The following is a 24655-nucleotide window of genomic DNA, read 5'->3' on the forward strand; positions in this document are numbered from 1 at the left end:
ATGATAAACAAGTTTTGTTGTCAAAGTTACATGTAGTTTGTGCAGAACATTCCATGAAGCTGAACCTTTTACTTGTCTTTTTATTAATTGGGATTTTGGGTATTTCCCAGGTAAATATATATATATATATAAAAGTCAGTGTGGAATACCTCCATGCCAATGTAAAACCCCAGTCATCAACAAAAAATATTAATCCTGCATATACCTAGACACTTAAACCACACTTTCAGCATGACCAAAATGTGACTCTGTTGAATTCTGAAAAGTTTATCATTCACATTACAGACAGAAACTGGCTACAGATAATCTCTTTCCTGAATGCTGAATGGTCACACCAGACACCGAGGGATACAACAGTCAGTGTGTTAACTGACACAACATAAATGTATTGAATGACCTAGAATGGCTTACACGCACACACACACACACACACACACACACACACACACACACACACACACCTGTGCCTGTCACAAATGGCCTTTGTCTTATTATAGTATACTGCCTCCCCCTCCCTGAATTCTTTCTTTTGTTTCACTTATTACATGTAATAAGTAATTATTCCACTTATATTTGAAAGAACATATAAGAAGAAATCCTCATACACTAACCTTATCAACATTTCAAGTTTGAACAAAACAGAATTATCTTATTAATAAGGTTATAATAAGAATATGCCTGTATTAGGTAGCTACATGGACAAAGACCTGGGTGGGGCAATAAAAGGGTCATGGAGGAATTGAGCTGGGGGGGGAGCCCCTGATATAAAGGCCCTCCCTTTATCTCTTGCTGAGTTTGGGCTCCTTCTCCTTCACTCCCATCTTTTTTTTCTTCCTCTTGTTCTCAACATCTTTGTCAAAGGCTTTAAGTTCCATCTTTTTATTCGATAGCCATAAGCTTTTTAATAATCACCTCACTCCTCATTTGACCACTTTTTAAATTTGTAACTAATTTTTTGAGCATCACTCACCACAGCTAAGATGGAGGCCATCAAGAAGAAGATGATGATGTTGAAGCTGGATAAGGAGAACGCTCTGGACCAGGCAGAGCAGGCTGAGACCGACAGGAAAGCAGCTGAGGAAAGAAGCAAACAGGTGAGAGAGAGAGAGAGAGAGAGAGAGAGAGAGAGAGAGAGAGAGAGAGAGAGAGAGAGAGAGAGAGAGAGAGAGAGAGAGAGAGAGAGAGAGAGAGAGAGAGAGAGAGAGAGAGAGGGTTTGGTTAAGGTTTGGTTAACAGCATCTCTAGCATATTGGCAATTTGTCTCGAGAAAATTTACAAATACATACATAAATGAAATTGGAAGAATTTCATGGCTATAATGGACTTATGCAATTTGAAGCTGTTTGAGAAGTTGAAGCTCAGTATGAAATGGAATAGGAGCTGTAAAAAAATTGTGGGGTTGTAATACATTTAAACTCATGAAGGACATGGACGGGTCTTACTGCATCATTATGTCAGTGATAAATATTCACTTTTTTTTTATCTTCCACTCTTCTCTCTGTCCACCAGCATGAAGATGAGTTGATTCAGATGCAGAAGAAGCTGAAGTCAACTGAGGATGAGCTTGATAAGTATTCAGAGGCCCTGAAGGATGCACAGGAGAAACTGGAGATAGCTGAGAAGAAGGCTGCTGATGTGAGTGACAACAAGCATAAACACACAATACCACATAGTCCAGACACCTCCCACCCCCCCACTGTGAATAATTCAGTCCCTTTGTTCCTGCTCAGCTGCCTCTGTCTCTTCTCCTTTTTGGACTCTGACATCAACTATGTCCCCTACCCACCCTTTGTCCTTGTGCTCTCCTCTTGCCATGTTCATATTTTGTTTCATACTACTAAGTGCCACAAAGGTGACAGCAAATGTTATTTAATACTAAGACTGGAAAGTTATAAGACCTTTCTGGCTTTTAAATGGAGGAAATCTGAGGAACAAGTCTCTGTGTCTAGTTTACCAAAGAGCTGGTCACAGGTTTTACTGTAAACACACATTTCTATTGTTTAAAATTACACAACGAAAATTAGCCTCTTAATGATTGGTTTAAAATAATTGACCACATTTGTTGAATATTTCGTGACATAAATTCACCACTTTCACATTCCTAACTGTTCTGTTTACACCATGTTAATGAACTTCTTCACAGAGATTGTGTTTTAGGCATGTGTGCAGTTGCTAAAATTAGTTACAGTAGTCATTAAATCATAGCTGTATTTTTTTGTTCTCCTCTTTTGTTTCCACCCTCATGATTAACTGTTCCATCAGAGGTCTGGATATAGTAGACCCACCTGTTGTCATAATGTCTGGCCTCCAAGTTATGTGTAAAGAAAATGCAAGGGGTTTTGAACTGAGAGAACTGTGTGTGTGTGTGTGTGTGTGTGTGTGTGTGAGTGTGAGTGAGTGAGTGTGAGAGAGAGAGAGAGAGAGAGAGAGAGAGAGAGAGAGAGAGAGAGAGAGAGAGAGAGAGAGAGAGATTTTCTGAAATGTAAGCAGTAATGTATGTGAATAGAAATGAGTACATAGTTAAATCCACTGTTCTTAATCAGAGACACACAGTGTTCAGGGTCATTCCAGAAAGATTTATAACATTCACTGATGCAAATAGTCACCAGGACCATCAGCTCTCCTCTAATTGAAAGCTGAGAAAGTGCTAATTCTACAGCTGTCCTTTCAATTCTTTTTTTAAACCAACCAGTAATTCCAAGTTCTTATCATCTGCTATTACAAAATCTATAGTTTTAACAGTAACATAAGACAGTTTCCAAGAGCTATCAGGGACATCTTAGCACATCAGATTTTGGCACTTGTCTCCATGCACAAGGCTGACAGACTGACTGTGCCACATGCGGTGAAGCCCCCATGAAAGAATGTTTAAATAGAGACCTGAGTCACTAGGAGGAATAATGTATAGTGTGAGAGGTGTGAGAGATGAAGGGCAGTGTAATCAAAACACAGCTTATAGTCGGTACAACAGCTTCCATAAAACTACAAACTAACTAACTAACTAACTAACTAACTAACTAACTATATATATATATATATATATATATATATATATATATATATATATATATATATATATATATATATATATATATATATATATATATATATATGGTCTATTCATATATCAGCTCAAGTATTTGGTGTATGTTTGGGACTTGGAGGTGAAGAACATTCCTTGTATCCTGTGAACTGATGAGCAATTGTTGATATAATTAGCTTGGCTACTAGCTGTCGCTACTGTGAACACACACACACACACACACACACACACACACACACACACACACACACACACACACACACACACACACACACACACACACACACAGTATCTTGCCTAACCTCACCCTCATTGAACTTTTCCACAATGTTTTCCTGTGTTGAACTAAAATTAATTGAATTAGAATCACTGGTGCAGAATAAAAATTGTGTTTGTGAGTTTTTACCCCTCTTTTTTTGGGAGGGGGAGAGGGGCATTAACCATGATCGTGCATACCCTTTAGCAAATGTGCAGTTGCACCCGTGCCTATTGATACTGCAATCCAACAATATATACAAAATGAAGTGAACAAACAAGCAAAACTGTCCTTCAAAATCTTATTTCAAAACCATAGATATGAATACGTACTAAAAACCCATTTTCTTTTTTTCTGGGCAGGATTTCTACCAAATTTTAGAGACTGGCTTTTGTGTTCAGTCAGCTTCATGAATGTTGTTTGGTGAGAAGGTCTACGAAAGAGTTGGTATTTTAAGTCAAGTCGGCTTTGATTGTCATTCAAACTTATACAATACAATACACAGTGAAACAAAACATTATTCCCCCAGGACTAAGGTGCTCCATCAGACAACATAAATAAATGAAAAGTAGCATAAAGCACAGAAGATCAAATGTATGTGTGTGACATTCAGTGCAAAAACAACAACATAAGACAGTGATACATTAGACACAGGGACACTGCAGCACAAACCAGGACAGAAGATCTGTGATAGTCAAATGAATTGTCCCTATAATAAAATGACACTATGGAGGAGCTGTTGTTTATTCAGCAGGGAGTGATCACCATGTGTTCTCCTGAAGTTAACAAACAGCATTCAAAGTTATGTGTCCTCATTTTCCAGGTTCAGTTCATCCTGAAGGTGTTGAGTGAGGTTGAAGGTCAGGGATCTCTGCATGACACTTGTTCTAGGCATGGATCTCTCTGTTAAAGTGAAAGAAAGTTGTTATTCTTTAGCATACAAAGATAACCTAGACAACTGTGTGTTTTCAACCAGCAGATTGGGGAACATCTGGGTGTGATGGTCATGTCCATATTATTTGACAATAATGCCAGCTAAATACCAGCTAATTATTCAGTTTTAAGGCACACAAGTTGCCTCCATGGTGTGAATGTGTGTTTGTTGGTGTGTCTGTTGTCCTGTAAAAGACTGGAAATTAGGATATATATCTGCCTCACTGTGAAAGGTCCCAGGAAGCCCATTGATCCAGTGTGAAGAATGAGGGTTTAATGAACATTACATTGGGTCAGTTGTATGCAAATTGTACGTAAGGGCAATGATGACACTCTAACAGTTATTAGTAATTCTTAACAGCTGCTGTTTAATGAATAAATATTTGACTAGAGATTAAAATGTGGCATACTCAAAACTGGTCATAAACTCTTGCCTTGTTGTAACGCGCCATCTACTGGTGTGATTATAGTAATGCACATCAACCTAATTTGTCATATTGATATAAATTCACAAGGAGGCAGATGTAGTGGACAGGGGGGTATGGAGACACATGATCCGCTGTGGCGCCCCCTAATGGGATCAGCTCAAAGAAGAAGATAAAGATGTATATTCAAACGTTATGCTTACAGTTTTCATAAAATAAACACACAATGTCGTTTGGGAAATCCTCTTACACTTATAGGCAATTATGCTAACAATATACTAAATAATATAGTGCAATAGATTAACCTAAAGGAAATCCTCATACACAGACAGGAAAAAGAATGTACTGTATGTGTGCCCTGCTGTGTTAAGATTAGAGGTGGCAACAACCGAGTAAAACACTACATTAATTATCAGATGTGACATTTTTCTATCTTTATGACTCACAAAATCTAACAGTTAAAGTACAGAATTGGGTAAGTGACACACTGTCTCCATCTGCTGCTGTGCCTGTAGTAATAAAACCATCTACACAACTTCGCGGTGACAACAGAACAGCGATGAAAGGAAACAGGAAGGAGTTACAGGATGTGATAAGTACATTTCCACTGCTTCAGTGTTGATTTTACTTTGCTGTCTATAAGTTAAAGTTGCACAAGCTGCCGTTGGGACTGGTGCAGAGAAAAGCATTGCTGCGCTGCAGCTCCAGTAAACTTCATGTTCTTCCCTCTGGATTGTCTGATTTCCTCAAACTTTTTAAAAACATGCCAGTAGATGGACTGGGAAAGATATATTTCCCTTAGCTGTGAATGAGCAGATCAGTGTGTGTGGTGCCCTGTGATAGACCATCTGTGCTGAGTTCAGCTTTTATGTGTATTTTTTAACACATATGTATGTTTTGTAACGACATTCTAGATTTATTTCTCCTTCACTGTAATAATAAGTTACTAATGAAGGTACAGGATGTGGCATTAAGAAATCAAGTGAAAGGGATAAAATTTCATGACTCCACTTCATGTCAGAAAACCACAGAGTTCCTCACTACTATGAAGTGAGAGCATGAGGAATGTTAAAGGAGAAGCTGTGGTGAGAGCACCAGCGTAACCCCACAGTTCTGCTGAGAGTGTGTGGAGTGCAGGTTCTCTCACTGTGTGTGTGTAACTATAGAAACTCTCTCCTTATAAAAGTCTGATGTGCAGGAGAATGGAACACTGAACTGCATCCATCATTCATATAGAGTTCTCCTACATCACTCCTTTTACTGTTCATACTGAAATCCTTTCAGGAGACGGAACTTTTATACTTTTACTCCAGAGAAATGGAAAAGGAGGACTTTTACACTCATAACACAACAGCAATGAACATGAATACAGTTAAATATTGTTGATAGTCTTAATATTTAGTACTCAGACCAACATGGATTTAGCAAGAAGGGTGTGATTCAGACTTGGGCAGGTCTTAAGGCATTAGAAGACTATTGCAGGTGGTGATGAGCATTAGCCATCAGTAGGTACAGTATGTTTCAGCATCCAGGTTTGTTTTGCAAGAGAAAAAGATAAAAGTGAAGCAACCCTCAGGTGTGGAGTTCTGAAGGCTGAGGACACACCCGTAGCAGATATTATTTCAACAAAAAAGGTGTGTGTGAATTTTGTGTTAAAAACGTAAAGAAAGAACACAGAGCCAGTGATGGAAATAACAGCTGTACCGCGGAGTGTCGCGTGCAGCTTTAAGCCACACCTTAAGGAGCGGTCTGGAATGTCGACTTAACTTCTCGCCATGACGTCATCTACCTGGACGCGTGGGATTCGCAGATTGGCCAATCAGGATTCTACACTCAGATACCTGATCCAGGATCAGCAGGAGCAGAAAGTGCTTAGTGATCTGGCTCGGGCTTTGTAGAGGGAACCGGAAGTAGGCTGGAAAACAAAAACTAAAGATAGAGTTGAGATAGTCGTCCAAACTCTGCAGTAGAAGCAGATTTAGTTTTTTTTCCGTCTAAATCATTAGTTGATGTTTTTTGGTGAAAACCGGAGCCGGTGTGGAGAAGAGAAGAAACTTTACAAGCGGAAGCCTGTGAATTTGGATAACGTGCCACGTCCTACTGTTTCCTGCTCATCCTTCATGTGAAGAAGGCAGTGTCGAAACACCAGGTTTTTACGTGTGATTATTTGCGACACTCACAGAACCCCTGCTGAAGAACCTCCTGCTCTTCCTTCAGAACTACTGCTGCATCTACAAGTGTGACTCGTTGGCGGGGCGTTGGTTTGTTCTCCAGCCCTCCCCAAGTCTCATCACTCTACACACAGGCTCCTCAGCTTCAGGAAGACACGAGCAAAGCCCGAGCCCGAAATCCCACACTTTATAAAGAAAGAAAAAGGGAAATCTCATTAAAATGGCCGGAACAAACAGCATCGACGCGGTGAAGAGAAAAATCAAAGTTTTGCAACAGCAAGCGGACGAGGCAGAGGAAAGAGCTGAGCTTCTGCAGAGGCAGGTCGAGGAGGAGAAGCGCGCTCGAGAGCAGGTAACATCTACCCTAACCTTAACACCACTCTTTTCTAATATTCACAAATCCTCAATGATCTCGGGTTATGGATGTAAAACCGAATTGTCAGCTCAGAGCCTGCAGATCAACGCCCTTTGGAGAAATTGAGATTTTGGAGGCAGCATCGTGCAGACAGCAGGAGCTTTATTTCAGTGTAGAAGTTTAACCCCGAGCTCCTGATCACATTGAGCTTTAGAAAGCACCGGAGCATTTCTGCGTGTTCGGTGCTCTTCTGTTTCCGAAACGAATCCGCGTGTTTCTTCCCCTCTTTTTATGAAGTTATCAGTTTGGATGTTTTCTACGTTTCCGGTGTGTGCACTTGGCTCAGTCGTGGTGGTGCTCCATCACCTCGTTTATGTTCTGCCTCAGGACCTCATAAGACACCTGAGCGCGAGCCCCTGGAGCCCAGGTGCGCCATGACACTTCGAGGCGTTTTCATGTTCTCTCGGGTCTTTCACCTTTCCTTTAGCACTCTTCAGACAGTAGAAATGCTTTTAGGAATGTCTGAGATGCCTCCTGGTCGGTTTTCAATGCACTTTCTCCGTGATGAGCTCACCTCCTTGGACTTCACAGTTCCTCTTGCCTTATTAGGAGCGAAACGCCAGTCTTTGAGAGCGATTGCGTCACATCCGGCAGAACCCAGTAACGCGATGAGAATGTGTGTGCTTCACACTGCTTCTCCTACAAACACATACATCTCAAATGGATCTTTTCTAATGATTATTATCTTTTGTAAAGATTGGTTTCAGGTAGTTTCCTGTTCCCGATCCCTCATCATGAATAGAGAGAGTGTGTTTATTTTAAATAAACTGACTGCTGTGGACATTTTTGATCAGTAAAGTAGCTGCACAACAAACTGTTTAACTCGGTAGTTCCTTCAAGTCAAAATGTGTGCAAGTGTTTCCATGTCCCTTCACTGGTCATTTGATTAATTTCAATCACAAGTTCCTGACTTTCTTCAAGGAGAGCCTCCTGTCCTGCACTTTGTAGTGTTCTTCCAGCTTGAAGACACCAATGTGAACTGGGAGTCTTCACAATGAGCTGATGTGTTGACGCTTGTGTTTGAACTCCTGGGTTAGAGTTGAGAACCTGACAATATGTTTGGTTCTTCTACCTCTGCTTTGTAGGTCTTTCTTATATTCTCCTGCTTTTTCTACTCACTCTTTCATTAAATGATTATGTGAAATGTCGTGTGTGTGTGTGTGTGTGGTAGGCTGAGGCGGAGGTGGCCTCTCTGAACAGGCGTATCCAGCTGGTTGAGGAGGAGCTGGACAGAGCTCAGGAGAGACTGGCTACAGCTTTACAAAAACTGGAAGAGGCAGAGAAAGCAGCAGATGAGAGTGAGAGGTATACACACACACACACACACACACACACACACACACACACACACACACACACACACACACACACGTGGTTATTAGCACTTTACGAGGCATCTGTGCACACATCCAGGTCTCTGACAGTCATTCACACCTGGCATCATGAAAATGTCTCCAGTCATCAGATGTGATAATTTCTTCAAAGAGAATGACATGATGTCAACTGTTAAAGAAACTTACAGACAAATTACCAATGAGATGAAGAAACAAACAGCCACATTTGTGTCTTCGGTGTTTGTTTGTTGTTTTATCCATTAGAGTAGCGATGGAGAAATCTAGAGTTCAGCACAATTTCCCAATTGTCTCTCAATGGTAATGTATTTTTCCAGCTAGGACACGGTTGATTTATTTTTCTTAGGATCCACTGAGACACCTTCACTGCGGTATCATGGATATTACATTATCATATACCACATAGCCCTTCTCTGAATGTATTTAAGTGATTCAATCATGGTGGTACTCAGACACTTTAGACCCTGTTCACTTACAGCGAGAAGGTCCAGGATGCATGTTAACGCCAGGTGTGAACATAAACTTGGTGAATCAGTTTAAGAAAATGCAGACTCTGTTTTTCTGTCTGTAACACAGAGGCATGAAAGTGATTGAGAATAGGGCACTGAAGGATGAGGAGAAGATGGAGTTACAGGAGATCCAGCTGAAGGAGGCCAAGCACATTGCAGAGGAGGCCGACCGCAAGTACGAGGAGGTGAGCAGCATTCATGCATACCTGCCCCCGACTTGATTATACAATATGGACAAACACTACTGAACTGAAGAATGTTTTCGATGAAGTGCTCAATGCTCACACTCGTACAGCACATGGATGGTGTTGCAGATTTCCACAGTAAGAAGTTCTGAGTGTGTGTGTGTGTGTGTGTGTGTGTGTGTGTGTGTGTGTGTGTGTGTGTGTGTGTGTGTGTGTGTGTGTGTGTACAGGTGGCTCGTAAGCTGGTGATCGTTGAGGGAGAGCTGGAGCGTACTGAGGAGAGAGCTGAGCTCGCAGAGGCGTGAGTCATACATCTTTAAACAGACAAACTTTTCTATCAACTGCACTTTATCAGTACAGTGATTTTAATAAAGCTGGATCATTAAGGCATGTGGAAAATTCCTGCAATTGCATGATGAAAGGAATGCTTGATCATAACCTGAATTTTCCCCTGTGTCCTCAACTATCCCCTTTGTTTTTGTGCATGTTTGATCCCTGTTGCTTCCTTCGAACTAAACTAACAGTAAAAAGAAGCAGTTTGAGGAGGAGCTAAGGGTGCTGGACCAAACACTGAAGACCCTGCATGCTTCTGAGAACAAGGTAGAAGTGCTACATGTGCTGAGTGTGTACACTGGGGATGTCTAATTTGGGGGTGGGGGGGTGGCTGGTGTGTGTGTGTGTGTGTGTGTGTGTGTGTGTGTGTGTGTGTGTGTGTATATATATATATATATATATATATATATGTATATATATATATATATATAGTGTGTGTGTATATATATATATATATATATATATATATAAAAATAAAAACAGGTTTAAAAAAAATATTTTTATACTTAAAAAAAAAAAAAAAAAAAATTATATATATATATTTAAAAAAGTATACAAATTTTTAAATTATTAAAGTCAAGCTAAAAAAGTCAAACAGACTCCTCCATCCATGGCCAACTTTGATCTCTGCTATTCTCTGTAGCTTTCAGTCTGTTTCATTCTTTTCTTTCTACCTGATCTGGGCTAACACTGTTGCAGCCAGCATTCTCTGTGTGCATGATTGTTTTGATTATGAACCTGGCCAGCATGAACAAGCATGAACAAGTGCTACATTACCATCGTTACAATATGCACTTGCCAACCACTCACACAGCTGAACATCTAAATATGTGCAGTTTATACCGTAGTTGTAGGACTTTTGCCTTTTCACCCAGTAAATATGCACATGTAGATTTCTCTTTAGTTTCTTGTAGATGTAAAAAAATAATTATAATAAAAAGCTTCACATTGTCACTTCACATTGCTACCTTTCCTTTTTTATTAACTGCAGTTCTTCTTTCTGTCCACCTCTAAACTTTGTTCTTCACTGACTTTGCAAAAGCTTTATTTCCTTGTTTATTTTTTCCTTCATGCTCTTTTCTCCTCTTTTTCCCCTTTCTGTTCTTGCTGCTTATCCAAAAATCAAAATGCTCATCCTGCTTTCAGTAAGTGTGCTGAACTGGAGGAGGAGCTGAAAAATGTCACCAACAATCTAAAGAGTCTGGAAGCTCAGGCTGAGAAGGTAGGGAGTGTGTGTTGCTTTAGCCTTTTGGGGAACATTGTTTGTGTGTTGGTATCTCATGAACCTTTTTTATTTTCTATTATACAAATAACAAACACAAAGCTTGTAAACCCTTCTTAGCTCACGTCCTTGTTCTTACGAGAGCAGCACATTGATCATAACTGCTAGAATGGGAAATGCTGTACTGTGTACAATAATATGTCTAGGGTGGTATATGAGTCATCATACCCTCCTTCCTTTTCCTTCAAATCAAATCCATTCGATTTCACACTCAGGAACTCCTGTACACTCATGTGGATGTAAATTGATCATATTCCTTCACAAGTGGCCTTTTCTTGGTTGTGCAGCTGTTTCACATTCACACTGAAATGTCAAACGTTCACTCACAAAACACTGAGCTTTATGGAGTCGAATCAAAAGGAGAGAAGTGAGTGCTAATCCTGAGTCACTAATCAGTTTATCCAGAGCTCCTCTCTCTCAGAAGTCAAGTGTAGCTTTGTTCTGGGTGTGAAATTAGCTCCTAAAATCCAGGAACATTTGTAATTGCATCACTTAAACTTGCCTTAAAAGTCAATTAGCTCAATCTGCAATTAGCTCAATCATCTCATAGATGAACCTCAGCTATGACATGTTCACACTAATTCAAGCGAATATGACTTACATGAGGCTTTGCAGGCTTACATGTTTTATTAAATCAGCCCTGAAGATTCCTCACCAAAACAGCTAGTAATTACTTTGTAAACACAAAACAAAATCTAAATCATTGAGTTCTAATTATGCAACAGCTGTCTGTAGGTACAAAATCATTGAAATATTTAAATGCATGTATCGGTATTTACACACATATTTTGTAACTAGACCTAATGATTCATTAATGCATTATTCAAGTGTTGCATTTTTATTAAGGTAATTGATTTAGGAGCATCATAAGCTAATAAATTAATGTGAGGTTCACTATTAATGATCAGAATGGAAAATTATGTATTTGAGCTATTGATAAATAGCAGTGATGCCTGTGAGCAAATTCTACATTCCCACCATGAGCTGTTTTGCTGCTTCTACACAGAAATGGAAAGAAGTGTAGAGCAATGCATATAGTCTGGAGTACTAAAGGTTCTCAGTAATGCCTACAGTAATCTGATCTGATGCTAATGTGTCTGATCACAAGATTCCCTCAGGAACTGCGGGAATGGGGTACATGGGGTTCGGACATTGTGCATGGGTTACAGTGTTTGTACCTTGTTTTAAATATGTGCGTGAGTTTACGTGGGAATGCATAGCATTGCTGGATCACATGAGCAGACTTTGTTGCAAATGAACTTGTATCTAATGAGGTTTATTAAAATCTCAGTATTTGGTACAGCTTTTATGTTACAATTGATACTATTTTATAAACAGTTCTGTATAAGAAATAACACACAGCAGACCTCGCCGTTATGTCCCGAGTAAATGCGTGCCAAGGTGTGGGACGTGGCACAGTGTACATGGGTGTGTTTTTACACTTCAGGAAGTTGTTTGCAGTCTGCTATTTCATGTACATAACAATTTGATGATCTCTTAAAGGTCTCAGATTTAAGAGCTCAGCGACACTGGTATACTGGTGTTTAGCTTTATGTATATTAGTGGTAAAAATGAGGCAATAGAGAAATGCTAAGTACCTGTTTTGTGCAGTTGGCATTAAAACAATAATGAGTCACCCTGCAAGGACGTGTATTCTGTACAGGCTTGATGTTCTCTGTTGACGACTGTTCTCCTGCGTCGTACCTACTGCGTTGTTGCTGTTACAGCCACATTCTTATGCACATGTCCTGATCTGTTTAAGATCTGGCGTTGCAGAAAGGTTAAGAACAAAACGCCTTCTTTTTCCTCCTGAACAATCAGCCTGCCTCAAGGGGGCTTTTGTTTTAGAGTTCAGGTTTCCATGCAGAAGCACTTGTTACTGTGTCTGTGTGAGCAACTGAAATCATTCAACTAAAACAGATTTCTAAACAAATATTTATACGGTTATTTCGATGGCATAGTGATGTGGCTTTTCTTCTTTCTTATGTCTCCAGTATTCTCAGAAGGAAGACAAATATGAGGAGGAGATCAAAATCCTGACTGATAAGCTGAAGGAGGTTCGCTGGTCTAGTTCTTAAAAAAAAAATCATTAGTCTCACTTAACTTTAGTTAACATTGGTTTTTCTTTTCTTTTTTTTTCTTTTTGTGCGTGCGTGCGCGCGCGCGTGTGTGTGTGTGTGTGTGTGTGTGTGTGTGATTTATCAGGCTGAGACTCGTGCTGAGTTTGCTGAGAGGTCTGTAGCAAAGCTGGAAAAGACCATCGATGACCTGGAAGGTAAGAAGTTCTGAACCCTATCCATAAGTTAGAGATGTCTATTCTTCTCATTCACCTTATGTTCTTTACTTTGCGTTTCCTTTCTCAAAGGTCATAATTGTATTTTTTTTTTTTTTTTTTTTTTTTTTTTTTTTTTTTTTTTATCTCAATGCTTCCTCCAGATCTGAATTTGCCTTTGCCTTTTTGGTGTTACATTTTCTGTTCCTTTCTTATTTTTCTGTAAACAGATGAGCTTTATGCTCAGAAACTCAAGTACAAGGCCATTAGTGAAGAGCTGGATCACGCCCTCAACGACATGACCTCTATGTAATTACTTGGCCTTGTGTGTTTTGTGTGTACACACATGCACATGCTTGATATTTCAGATGCCCATGTGCCACTGTAGTGCCTGAGACTCAGCACCCAATTGAGTCGCGTGTTTGTGCCTTTTTTCATAGTGGATGCAGAAATGCAGTGTGTTGGGCTTTGGTTTAAAGTGCCACTGCAAGTGTAATATTAGATTGATTTAAGTTGTGTGTGTGTGTGTTTGTGGTGCTTAAGAGCTGCTAACTCACTGTTTATGATTAAAAACACTGCATGGAGTTTTTGCCTGTATGACACATGAAAAATCCACTGAAAGCAAAAATGCCAGAATCGTAACTACCTGAGCGATAAAACAAGACAAGTCATGCGTCATACACAATTTATAAACAATGTGGTGGTGAAGCTTCAAAAAGATTTATTTTTATTAGCCGCATGTCCTTTTATTTCTCTTATACCACAGCAATTAGTCATCAAATACAATTCTTCATTAATAAAAAATACATCACACTTTTTTAACCACTTATGGTTAAATTTAGTAAAAGGAGTTCAGTCCTGTTGTCACGTTTATAAACGTTTCCTGATTTGGTTTCTATTTTTAGGTTAATAAGGCAAAATAAAGCAGTGCATCATATTATTGAGAAATATTGAGAAAAGGACTTTCCTCTGTCAAAATATCGTGACAGCTTTACTTCTGATTGATGCAAAGAGTTGGCACTGTTGGAGACTGGTCAAAAACATCACTGACTCGGAGAGAACATGCGATTGTGCGTCTTTTTCAGGTTACAGCTTTAGAAATGTCAGTAGTCGAATGAGAAATTGAAGTCAGTGATATTCCAAATGTCGCAGCGCTGTGGTATAACCTGTAGTAACTTCTTGCTTGGCTGAAATGCTTTTCTGCACTTACGATGTGATTGTGAACTCACACACTTCCTAATGTTGCTGTTGTGTGGTGTGAAGTGACGTGTGTTTGTGTGGAAAACGAGCAGACAAAAGAGAAGTGTTTTAACTTTGTAATGAGGCTTTGATCATCCCTGTTTGTTTACAGATGATCATTTTCTGGACTTTATTCTTGACTGGCTTTCTTCAAGAAATCTTGCTCGGTCTTCTCGGCCATGTCTCCATCCTGACTCGCACTTGTCTACTTCATCCTCCTGTTATCTCTCTGTATCTTCAGGTTTTTGTTCCTCTGTTCTTACCTGCTTTGTCGATTATTTATGATGCCTTTGTTTTCTGTCTTTTCTTTTCCCACTGTATTGTAATTATATCAGGCATTGATAAAGATCTTGAACTTGTTTTCTCATTCATCAGTGCTGTTTGTATCTTCTGTCTTTCTTTTCTTTGTCTTCTGGCTGTATTTCAATGTTTTCTGTACATGCTGAATGAAGGGAGGGGTGAAACAAACTGTTGCTGTGTTTAAAATATCTGTGTCCCTCTTTTTTGTGAAGAAAAAAAAAATTTTAGCAACTTTTCCATTTGTTCATCACAGTTATATTCTTATTGTCCTATGTGACTTCCTGGACTGGTAACTTCTTCATAAAGAACGAACAAAACATGATGGTGTCCTACTGTAGAATAGTGTCATGGCCTCGTATGAAGCAGAAGTTGATTGATTACCAGTAATGTGTTTCCTAAATTGTTTTATTCCTCTTATACCACAGGAAATGCCCATTTGTAGTTTTATAAAATGAATATGGCTTATTTAGTATTTTTAATGTTACTTTAGAAACAATGAAACATGGAACAAGCCTGTGATTCGAGTTACAGCTGGTGTGAGTTACTGTTTTAGGACAAAGTTAGAATATTAATGAGGTTTATTTGTTTTGGGGTGAGATCAATGGGGTGAAATCGCTACTATAATTAGAGCATTTGTTCAAGGACACATTTATCACATGTAGAAAATTCATCACAGCATAAATAGCTAATTATTGACTTGTTCATCAGATTAAATTTTGCATTCATTATTTAAGATAATGTTTTTATCATAACCCTAGATTTGCTGTAAAATTCAGAATAAGAGCATAAACACATCAAAAGTTTAAATTAACTTCTCTTTTTTTGTAAACATTCAGGTATTTTCTAAACTTTGCAATATAAACTTCCTTTAACTTTTTTTTTAATCCTCAGTATGTTGTGTCAGTACTTGTTCTGGAGTAAGAGACAGAAAGACCAGATTAATCACCTTGCAAGAGCAAAAATCCTGTTCCTGTATATTTTAGTCTACAGAATCTGACAGCCATTCATTTATATATAAATATGTAAACACACACACACACACACACAGTGTTGCAGCCTGATAAAACCAAAACCATCAGTCAAAATAATAATAATAAAAAAAATTATCACATGTCCATAAGTATTCAGACGCTTTACTCAGTAGTTAGTTGAAGCTCCTTTGGCAGCAGTTTCAGTCTCGAGTCTTTTTGGGTTTGACACGATGAGCTTTACACACCTGGATTGTGGGATTTTCTGCCATTCTTCAGGGCAAATCCTCTCTGGATGCTGAGCGTTGGTGGAGCCACTTTCAGGACAGAGATGTTCAATAGAGTTGAGGTCAGGGCTCTGGCTGGGCCGCTCTAGAACATTCACAGAGTCGTCCCTAATCCACTCCTGTTGTCTTGGCTGTGTTTAGTGTCATTATTATGTAGGAAGGTGAACCTTCAGCCCAGTCTGAAGTCCTGAGTGCTGTGGAACAGGTTTGTATTGAGGAGATCTCTGTACTTTGCTCCATTCAGCTTTCCCTGAACCCTGACCAGTCTCCCAGTCCCTGCTGCAGAAAAAACCCTGGCATGATGCTGCTAACAGCATGCTTCACTGTTGGGATGGTTTTGTGCAGGTGAGGAGCGGTGCCTGGTTCCCTCCAGACATATCAATTAGAATTGAGGCCGAATAGTTCAATCTTGGTTTCATCAGACCACAGAATCTTTTTCCACACACTCTTCAGGTGCCTTTTGGAAAACTCCAAGCAAGCTTTCATGGGTTTTTCACTGAGGAAAGGCTTCCATCTAGCCACTGTGCTATAAAGCCCAGATTGTTGGAGGGCTGCAGTGATGTTTGTCCTTCTGGAACTTTGTCCCATCTCACACAGATCTCTGGACCTTAGTCAGAGTGACCTTCGGGTTCTTACTAAGGCCTATCTCCCCTGATTGCTCAGTTTGGTTGGGCGAGCAGCTCTTGGAAGAGTCCTGGTTGTGTCACACGTCTTCCATTTGAGAATTATGCCACTGTGCTCTTTGGAAACTTCAGTGCCACAGGAGTATTTTTTGTAGCCTTGCAACAATCGTGTGTCTGAGATCTACAGACAGGTCCTCTGACCTCATGGTTTGGTTTTTGCTCTGATCTGAATTGTTAGCTGTGAGGCCTTCTATAGAAAGGTGTGTGTCTTTCCAAATAATGTCCATTCAATAATCTTTTCCACAGATTGACTCCAGTCAAGGTGTAGAAACAGATCTGCAACAAGCTAAATAAATTAGAGGCACCTGAGCACACGTTTCCAATGTTGTTGAAAACTTATGTACATGCGATTATTTTATGTATTTATTTATTATTATTTTTTATTCCAAAAAAATTTGACATTTGTCAATTTTTCTGATTATTTTGTCATTAAGGGGTCAATGAGTGTAGATTAATAAAAAAATCAGGCTGTTACATAAATTAAAAAAAAAAGTGAAGGGGGTCTCACTACTTTTTAAATGCATGTGTATCCTTCTGTTGGTTTTCAGATACCATCATCAGCCAAATTATTACTGTATAATCTACATGCTGTACATCTGTCATTTTCATGCAACTATAAATCATTCATATGGCTGCAGCGCAAGGCATAAAATCACAGACGGAGCATTTTGGTTAATGTACATATCAAACAAAAGGAAAAATGTGATGTAAGTGACTGAGCATGAAACTAAAGAAGTTCTGCCATAAATGCTCTGTTGATTAGAAGGGTCTGATGAGCATCGCAGAAAGGCTACAGTAACTCGAACGCCGTATTTTTCGGACTATACTTTTTTCCCACGTTTTAAACCCCGTGGCTTAACAACGAAGCGGCTAATATATGGATTTTTCCTGGGTTTTTCCCGGTTTCACAAACTTCAAGCCAAAAAACTGAGTGACATAACATTAGACCAAAGACATTTTCGTACGGAAACGAAAAAAAAACGCACTTTACCTGTGTTCTGAGCTGCACGGCATCGGGAGAAAAACTTCCACCGGTGGTGCACGATGATAACAAAAGATAAACTCCCGAGAAAAATAGTGTTACCTTGACCTACAAGTTTAATTCGTTGCGTGGACGAGCTCGTATCGCAATTTGCTCGCACATCAAATCAGTTTTTCATATTGAAAATACTTAAAATGGCATTAATCCGTTTCAACCCTCAAAATGACACCCCGCTTTTATGTTTCATGTTATTAAATTAGGAAAATACATTTTATAATAACAAATCTTGTATAAAAAAATAATAAAAAAGAGTATGTAAAGATATAATAAGGTTTTATTCAGTGTATTTTCCTTGAGCTAACGAAAACGCCGGTGGGGGGGAATCGACAGAGTGACTGCTCGTACCTCGGAAAACTCGTACATTAATGCACTCGTAGGTCAAGGTACCACTGTAGTTGTGAAAGGAAGGAGGGAGACAGTGAACAATGACTTTCTTTGTCGGCCACTGTTTAGATACAAGCCGTTGTAACGCGTTGAGTCTGGGTGAAGGGAGAGCTCGCTAACTCCAGTTACAACAGAAATCATATAAACACAGACAGGTTTCTGTGAACCCGATGAGATGCTTTTTTGCGCACCACTTACTGGTTAATTTACTGTGGCTTCCTGTCATAGCAGACCAGTCTGGGTGTTCTTCAAAACAACGACCCTTGCCCATTTACCCAGTTAGTACAATATTCATTGTGCAGAGAAAGAATACAAGTACAGTGTCTGCACGTTTTAATTCTTGTTGGAGGCATCTGGGTTACTTTTATATATATGAAAATAAATATATATATATATATATATATATATATATATATAATGATATTTTTGAGTGTGACTCTGCAGTGATGTAGTGCCCGAATGTTTGGGTATCTAAAAGTAGCATTTTGTACTTGCTATGTTACAGCAGTTATTGTTAAAGAAGAGTCAAATAAAAAGGTGTCTACAAGTTGCCATGAATATTAATTAAGCCAATTTTACCCCAGAATTAACCAGCTCCTCATTCTGTGGCTGTAGGATGCATGTTAATAAGAATGAAACTAAAATGAATTGTCATAATGCCCCTTAGTGCTTTACTTTACTTTTTAACTCCGATCAGAAACTCGTTATCTTTTTTCCCCCATCAACTATTTTCTGTTTATTGTTCATATTCACTATATTACCGTTCTAATGTAACAGGTTTTCTTAATATTTATTTTAAAGTATTTATTTAGCATAAAGTAGATGACTGTAGTTCAGAAACTGATAGTTCTTTTTTCTCTGTCCTCATTTTGCAGAAAAGCTAAAAGATGCCAAGGAGGAGAACATCAAGATCCACGCTACTCTGGACCAGACCTTGAGCGAACTGAACAGTTTCTGAACATCCTGGACCAGGATATTCCTTTGTTCCCCTTTTCAACACACTCATCTCATGTCTCTAATTCACTCCAAGTTATCTAATTTGACCAAAGTTGTCTTCTTTCCCCTTTCTGCTCTCTTTACCCAACTTTTTGTTTAAGCTGAGCTCACAGAACCGACCAGCTCTGGCAGCAAAGCTCTCAGAAAATTTGTGCCATGTTTTCCTCTTCCAGATCTGTTCACCACTCTTCCCACAAAGTGTGTGTGAGTTTAATTTCCCACAAAGTGTGTGTGAGTTTGATTTGTCAGACTATTTTTTTTTTATTGGAGCTAATTCACATGTGCCAAAACCCTGAGCTTTTTTATCTGAAGCGTGCAGTGTGTGTTGCTTTGCTTGTAACAAAGCTTAGGCACAGATCACTTCAGTTTATTTCTAAAAGCCGGTTGCTACTTTTAGGCTATTTTGACTATAATTCTATCTCTGTGGTAAATGTCTGCGCTGATTTTCTTCTCTTTTGATCACACCATTTACTGCAGGCTTTTGGGGACATTATTATGGGTGATGTCTCAAAATGGACTGGTTTCAAAATGAGCCTTAATTTGTGCGCACACGTGTGTCGTTCTAATTCAATTATATGTTGTGTCCAGGCGTGATGTTGGTCACTGTTCTAGCAGTAAAACCCATTTGCCTTGTTTGAACCACTACATGTGAAACAGTTCACTCTTAAGTGCTCAAAGCAAACATCAGGGCCTGAAATAGCTACATATCAGTGATGGGTTTTACTTGCCTGCTTTTAATAGAGCAATAGTAAAATAAGCTCTCAACTGGAGCAAGCGATTTTTACACACACCAAAGTAACATCACTAACAGACACCATGTTTTATGACCTTAGAGTAGTTACATTGCTGAAAAAGTGCAAATTGCATATATGATCACTTTGTTTTTGTCTGTGTAAGTGATAATTTTTTTTTTTTTTTCATAAAACCCATAGTTTTGAATGTCACACAATATTCCAAGAATTACCATGAACTTTTATTTTTCAAATAATGTGTTAAATGGATCAGATATTTGTAAAGCAGTTTAGAACAATTTCCATTTAACTGCATATCAAATACAAAATATTTGAAATATGGACTATAAATAAAAAAACAATAGCACACAGCTGAAAGATTTCGATGGTTTTTGTTTAAGCAATACAGTATAAGATGTTGTGCAATTGGCAGTAATCTCAACTTCCAAACCAAGTTTTATATTCAGTTAAGTCTGATTATGTAAAACATTAGCCAATACATTTTGTAGACCTGAACACCAGAAGTCATGACATTCTGTTAATATACTTCCAGATCTGTAATACAGCCATCTTTAGCACAGTCGATATTATGGAGACTAGACATGTATGGCCTTGACTTTGCCTTTCAGTGGAACCACATGTTTTAACACAAAGCAAATTTCCACGAAGATGTTTTATTCAGGTTCGCAGGAAAGAGCACTAACCACCTCAACCCCACTGACTCCAACCCAGACCTTCTCAGCTAAACCTGGAATGAAATGTTCTTTTTGGTCAGGTGTACAAAACCTGGCAATTTAGTGTAGTTTGTGACTTTAAGTAGCAGGAAGAATATAATTAACACTGTACAATTACATCATAAAACTATTTCTGTTTCTTATTCATTGGCTAAAACCTTGCAACAGACTCCATCATAGCCTGTCTCGAAAGTTGGGTGTGGCTTAGAGTGAGGGAAAATGGCTTGGTCTGTGGTGCACATGCAAATAATCTGGAACTTTTCCAGCATGCAAATGACATGGCAAACAAACATTTTGTAAAGAATCTATATGCTGTAGCTGCTGATCAGTAATGTTTTTGTGTGATGTGACGTTTACACCTAAAATCCACCAATTTTATTCTGTAGTACAAATACTACTTTCTTGTAGTGTAGTGGCACAGTAATTAAACTTTTTAATTGGGATTAAAATTCAATGGGAATTTTCACTTCCCATTGTTTTTTCCCCTTTTTTTCCTCAAAGAATTCGAGTTTGAGGTGTGAATGTGCACTAGATAAAGTGCACTAGGTGAAGTGCACTAAATGAAGTGCACTAGGTGAAGTGCACTAGATGCACCCAATTTTTTATGCATTAGATGAATTGCACTTCAGTGTAAAACAGTATTTTCTCTTCCCATTGTTTTTTACCCTTTTGTCTTTTAAAAATTTTGAGTTTGAAGTGTGAATGTGCATTAGATGAAGTGCACTAGATGCACCCAATTTATTTATGTACTAGATGAAATGCACTTCAGTGTAAAACAGTATTTTCACTTCCCATTGTTTTTTCCCCTTTTTTCCTCAAAAAAATTCAAATTTAAAGTGTGAATGTGCACTAGAAAAAGTGCACTACATGAAGTGCACTAGGTGAAGTGCACAAGTTTAAGTGCACTAGATGCACCCAATTTTTTATGCACTAGATGAAGTGCACTTCATTGTAAAATTGTATTTTCACTTCCCATTGTTTTCTCCCCTTTTGTCTTTAAAAAAATTCGAGTTTGAAATGTGAATGTGCACTAGATGAAGTGCACTAGATGCACCCAATTTATTTATGTACTAGATGAAATGCACTTCAGTGTAAAACAGTATTTTCACTTCCCATTGTTTTTTCCCCTTTTTTCCTCAAAAAAATTCTAATTTGAAGTGTGAATGTGCACTAGATAAAGTGCACAAGGTTAAGTGCACTAGATGAAGTGCACTAGATAAATTGCACTAGATGCACTAGATGAAGTGCACTAGATAAAGTGCACTAGATGCACCCATTTTATTTATGTACTAGATGATATGCACCAGTGTAAAACATTATTTTCACTTCCCATTGTTAGGGGGTTATGGTTATGGTTAGGGGTTAGGGTTAGGGTTAGAGTGCAAGGTTAGGGTCATGGTCAGTAAGCACTCACACCACATCTCTGCCACCGGAAATAAGTGCCATAACAATTGCCCTCATTGTTTTTTTCCTTTTTTCCTAAAAAAAAAAAAATGGATTTTGGGGGCAGACAAGTGCACTAAATGAAGTGCACTAGGTGAAGTGCACTAGGTGAAGTACACTAGATGAAGTGCACTAAATGAAGTGTACTAGGTGCACTAGTGGTTAGGGTTAGGGGTTAGGTTTGGGGTTAGAATACAAAATTTTAAGTATGCATACTAAATGTTTAAGTATGCATACTATATAGATAAGCCCAGAGCCATTGTTATGCAAGTGGCTTCTCCAAGTCACTAAGCACTCACACCACATGTCTGCCACCCGAAATAAGCCTAATGAACCAACATGACTTCAACACGATGTAACTCATATTAACAGTAGGCCAAACAAGATTTTCTAAAAGACAAAAAAATAAAGCAATTATTTTAAAAAGGTCTCTTTAATTAACAAACAGATTTACAGTTTAATGTCACAAAGTAGACACACTATTAGATTTCACCAGAGCCCTTGATGTGCACTGGCCTTCTCCAAGTCACTAAGCACTCAAACCACATCTCTGCCACCGGAAATAAGTCTTATTTACACTAAAAAAAATAAGACTTACACTAAAAAAAAAATCGAATTTGGGAACGACAAGTGCACTAAATGAAGTGCACTAGATGAAGTGCACTAGATAAAGTGCACTAGGTGAAGTGCACAAGGTGAAGTGCTCTAGGTGAAGTGCACTAAATGAAGTGTACTAGGTGCACTAGTGGTTAGGGTTAGGGTAAGGGGGTTAGGTTTGGGGTTAGAATACAACATTTTAAAGTATGCATACTAAATGTTTAAGTATGCATACTATATATAGATAAGCCCAGAGCCACTGTTGTGCAAGGGGCTTCTCCAAGTCACTAAGCACTCACACCACATGTCTGACACCCGAAATAAGCCTAATGAACCAACATGGCTTCTTTTCCATACTTCAACACGATGTAACTCATATTAACAGTAGGCCAAACAAGTTTTTTTTAAAAGACAAAGAAATAAAGCAATCTTTTAAAAAGGTCTCTTTAATTAACAAACAGATTTACAGTTTAATGTCACAATGGCACCAACCTACCTTCAATTGACTTTTTGAAAAATTTGAACTAACTAGACCATTATGGCTACTACAAAAAAAAAGCACAATGTGTGATGGCAGATGTGCATTCATCCTGTTGAAATAAACCAGACAACAGCCACTGATTTCTTCTGAGGACAGTAGACCCCTTTGGTGTGAGACCCGTCTTCCTCCTGAATGCTAATAAGATCCAGCTCACTTTCTTCAATGCTTGATTCTTTCCTGCTAGCATCTTCCTCTTTTAAATGGGCAAATCAGCAAAAAGCCCCCAATAAGTCTATTTGGAAGCAGCTGCTGTGTAATTGGATTTGTTATTAGTTGAACTGTCAGTAAATTAAAAATTGATCTTGGGGAACCGTTTGGAAAAAAGGCGAGACTACCTTCGGGCTCAGAAGTGGGAAGCAGCGCTGCAAATAGATCGTGAATAATTTCTCAAAGATTGGTTCTTCTAGAACCAAGACATTGAGAACATCCATTGCTACACACATACCAACAAGTTTACCACACACACACACACACACACATCAAACACACACACACAAATCTACACACAAACATGTTAATTTACTGGCACCTTGAGGGTCATTTCTCTTCAGAACACTTGTCATTGTTGACGCTAACAGTGTGCCACTTTTCAAGCCTTTGCCGATAAAGTCATTACACCACATGTGCATACATTACCAACTAATTAGCACACATTAACAACTAATTAGCACTACTTGCCATTTAGAGAAAATTAAACAGTTCGAGACCATTTAGCCATGAGCTAAATACTCACCGGCATCTCACAACCAACACTCTTCTTTACAAATATTATTTCAACATACAATATTTGTTACACTATATTATTTTTATGTAGCGACATGACAAGTTACCTTGTCATGTAATTAAATGCTTTTTTTCTGTTCAGTAATGAGCTAAATATTAGCATAATCTGCATAGTGTAATTAGGAGTCATGGGAATCTTTGTCAGCTTTTGGCAAACTGTTTCTCAGTTTTTTTCTCCAGAAGAGTATCTTAAAGCAACCTGTGTCATTTAAAGTGTTTGAGACTAAGAACATAGCGTAGCCAAATATCAAGAATATTATTTAGACTTTGTTAAACATGCCATAAAACAAGAGGTAAAAAAAAATACAACTTACATTGACTATTTTTACCCATCATGTGTATAACTCGTTGAATTGTCCCATTTTACCTAGAAACAAACAAAAAAAAATGTATTACCAAGTTTTGATTGCACCTCATCAGGGCTCGAGTGTCCCTTAGTCTCAAAATCTGAACTATAATCATGAGGATTAGCTGTGTTTGGCTCCCTAGTACACCCTTTAGCACTTCTTCTCCTTCTTTCAGGATTCTACTGAGATTATGTGTAAAACACGGTAACTGACTGATGATCTGCTGGCAAGAGTAATGAAAGCATTAATGTGTATATATTTCCCATTTCCCAGAAGCCACTGCATGTCCATGTTTTGATTACCAAGGTTACCATAGTAAACAAAAACTGTCACAAAAACTTAAACTATCAGTGGGAAAAAGATTTTTTTGTTAGCAAACACAAGCAAATAATTTACATGATTTG

The 24655-nt window shown here is 38.5% G+C and overlaps 1 protein-coding gene and 2 long non-coding RNA genes across 13 annotated transcripts; 1 reads left to right on the forward strand and 2 right to left on the reverse strand.

Annotated features, from left to right (window-relative positions):
- Positions 1 to 770: 770 nt before the first annotated feature.
- Positions 771 to 20177, forward strand: tpm3 (tropomyosin 3; the record flags this gene model as incomplete). Of its 11 annotated transcripts, none has more annotated exons than XM_083543785.1 (10): positions 771 to 1094; positions 1510 to 1635; positions 8415 to 8548; positions 9172 to 9289; positions 9520 to 9590; positions 9814 to 9889; positions 12899 to 12961; positions 13110 to 13179; positions 13407 to 13485; positions 18955 to 20177. In XM_083543785.1, exons 1-10 carry the CDS (start codon positions 981 to 983, stop codon positions 19115 to 19117), a joined length of 1014 nt encoding a protein of 337 aa, XP_083399911.1. In that variant the 5' UTR covers positions 771 to 980. The 11 variants fall into 11 exon arrangements, with proteins under 11 accessions (XP_083399911.1, XP_083399916.1, XP_083399915.1 ...); XM_083543788.1 differs by lacking the exon at positions 18955 to 20177 and adding an exon at positions 14528 to 14901 and having other exon boundaries at positions 773 to 1094; XM_083543784.1 differs by lacking the exons at positions 9814 to 9889; positions 18955 to 20177 and adding exons at positions 10769 to 10844; positions 14528 to 14901 and having other exon boundaries at positions 774 to 1094.
- LOC310727389 lies at positions 3101 to 6512 on the reverse strand. The gene is made up of 3 exons (XR_014534003.1): positions 6394 to 6512; positions 3309 to 4202; positions 3101 to 3240 (listed from the first exon to the last, which is right to left on the reverse strand). It is a non-coding gene; the product is annotated as an uncharacterized lncRNA (long non-coding RNA).
- Positions 14927 to 17861, reverse strand: LOC310727396. Its single transcript, XR_014534010.1, has 2 exons — positions 15623 to 17861; positions 14927 to 15044 (listed from the first exon to the last, which is right to left on the reverse strand). It is a non-coding gene; the product is annotated as an uncharacterized lncRNA (long non-coding RNA).
- Positions 20178 to 24655: the final 4478 nt, after the last annotated feature.

Source organism: Silurus aristotelis (genome assembly GCF_946808225.1).
Source record: "Silurus aristotelis genome assembly, chromosome: 6".
Taxonomy (NCBI): Eukaryota; Metazoa; Chordata; class Actinopteri; order Siluriformes; family Siluridae; genus Silurus; species Silurus aristotelis.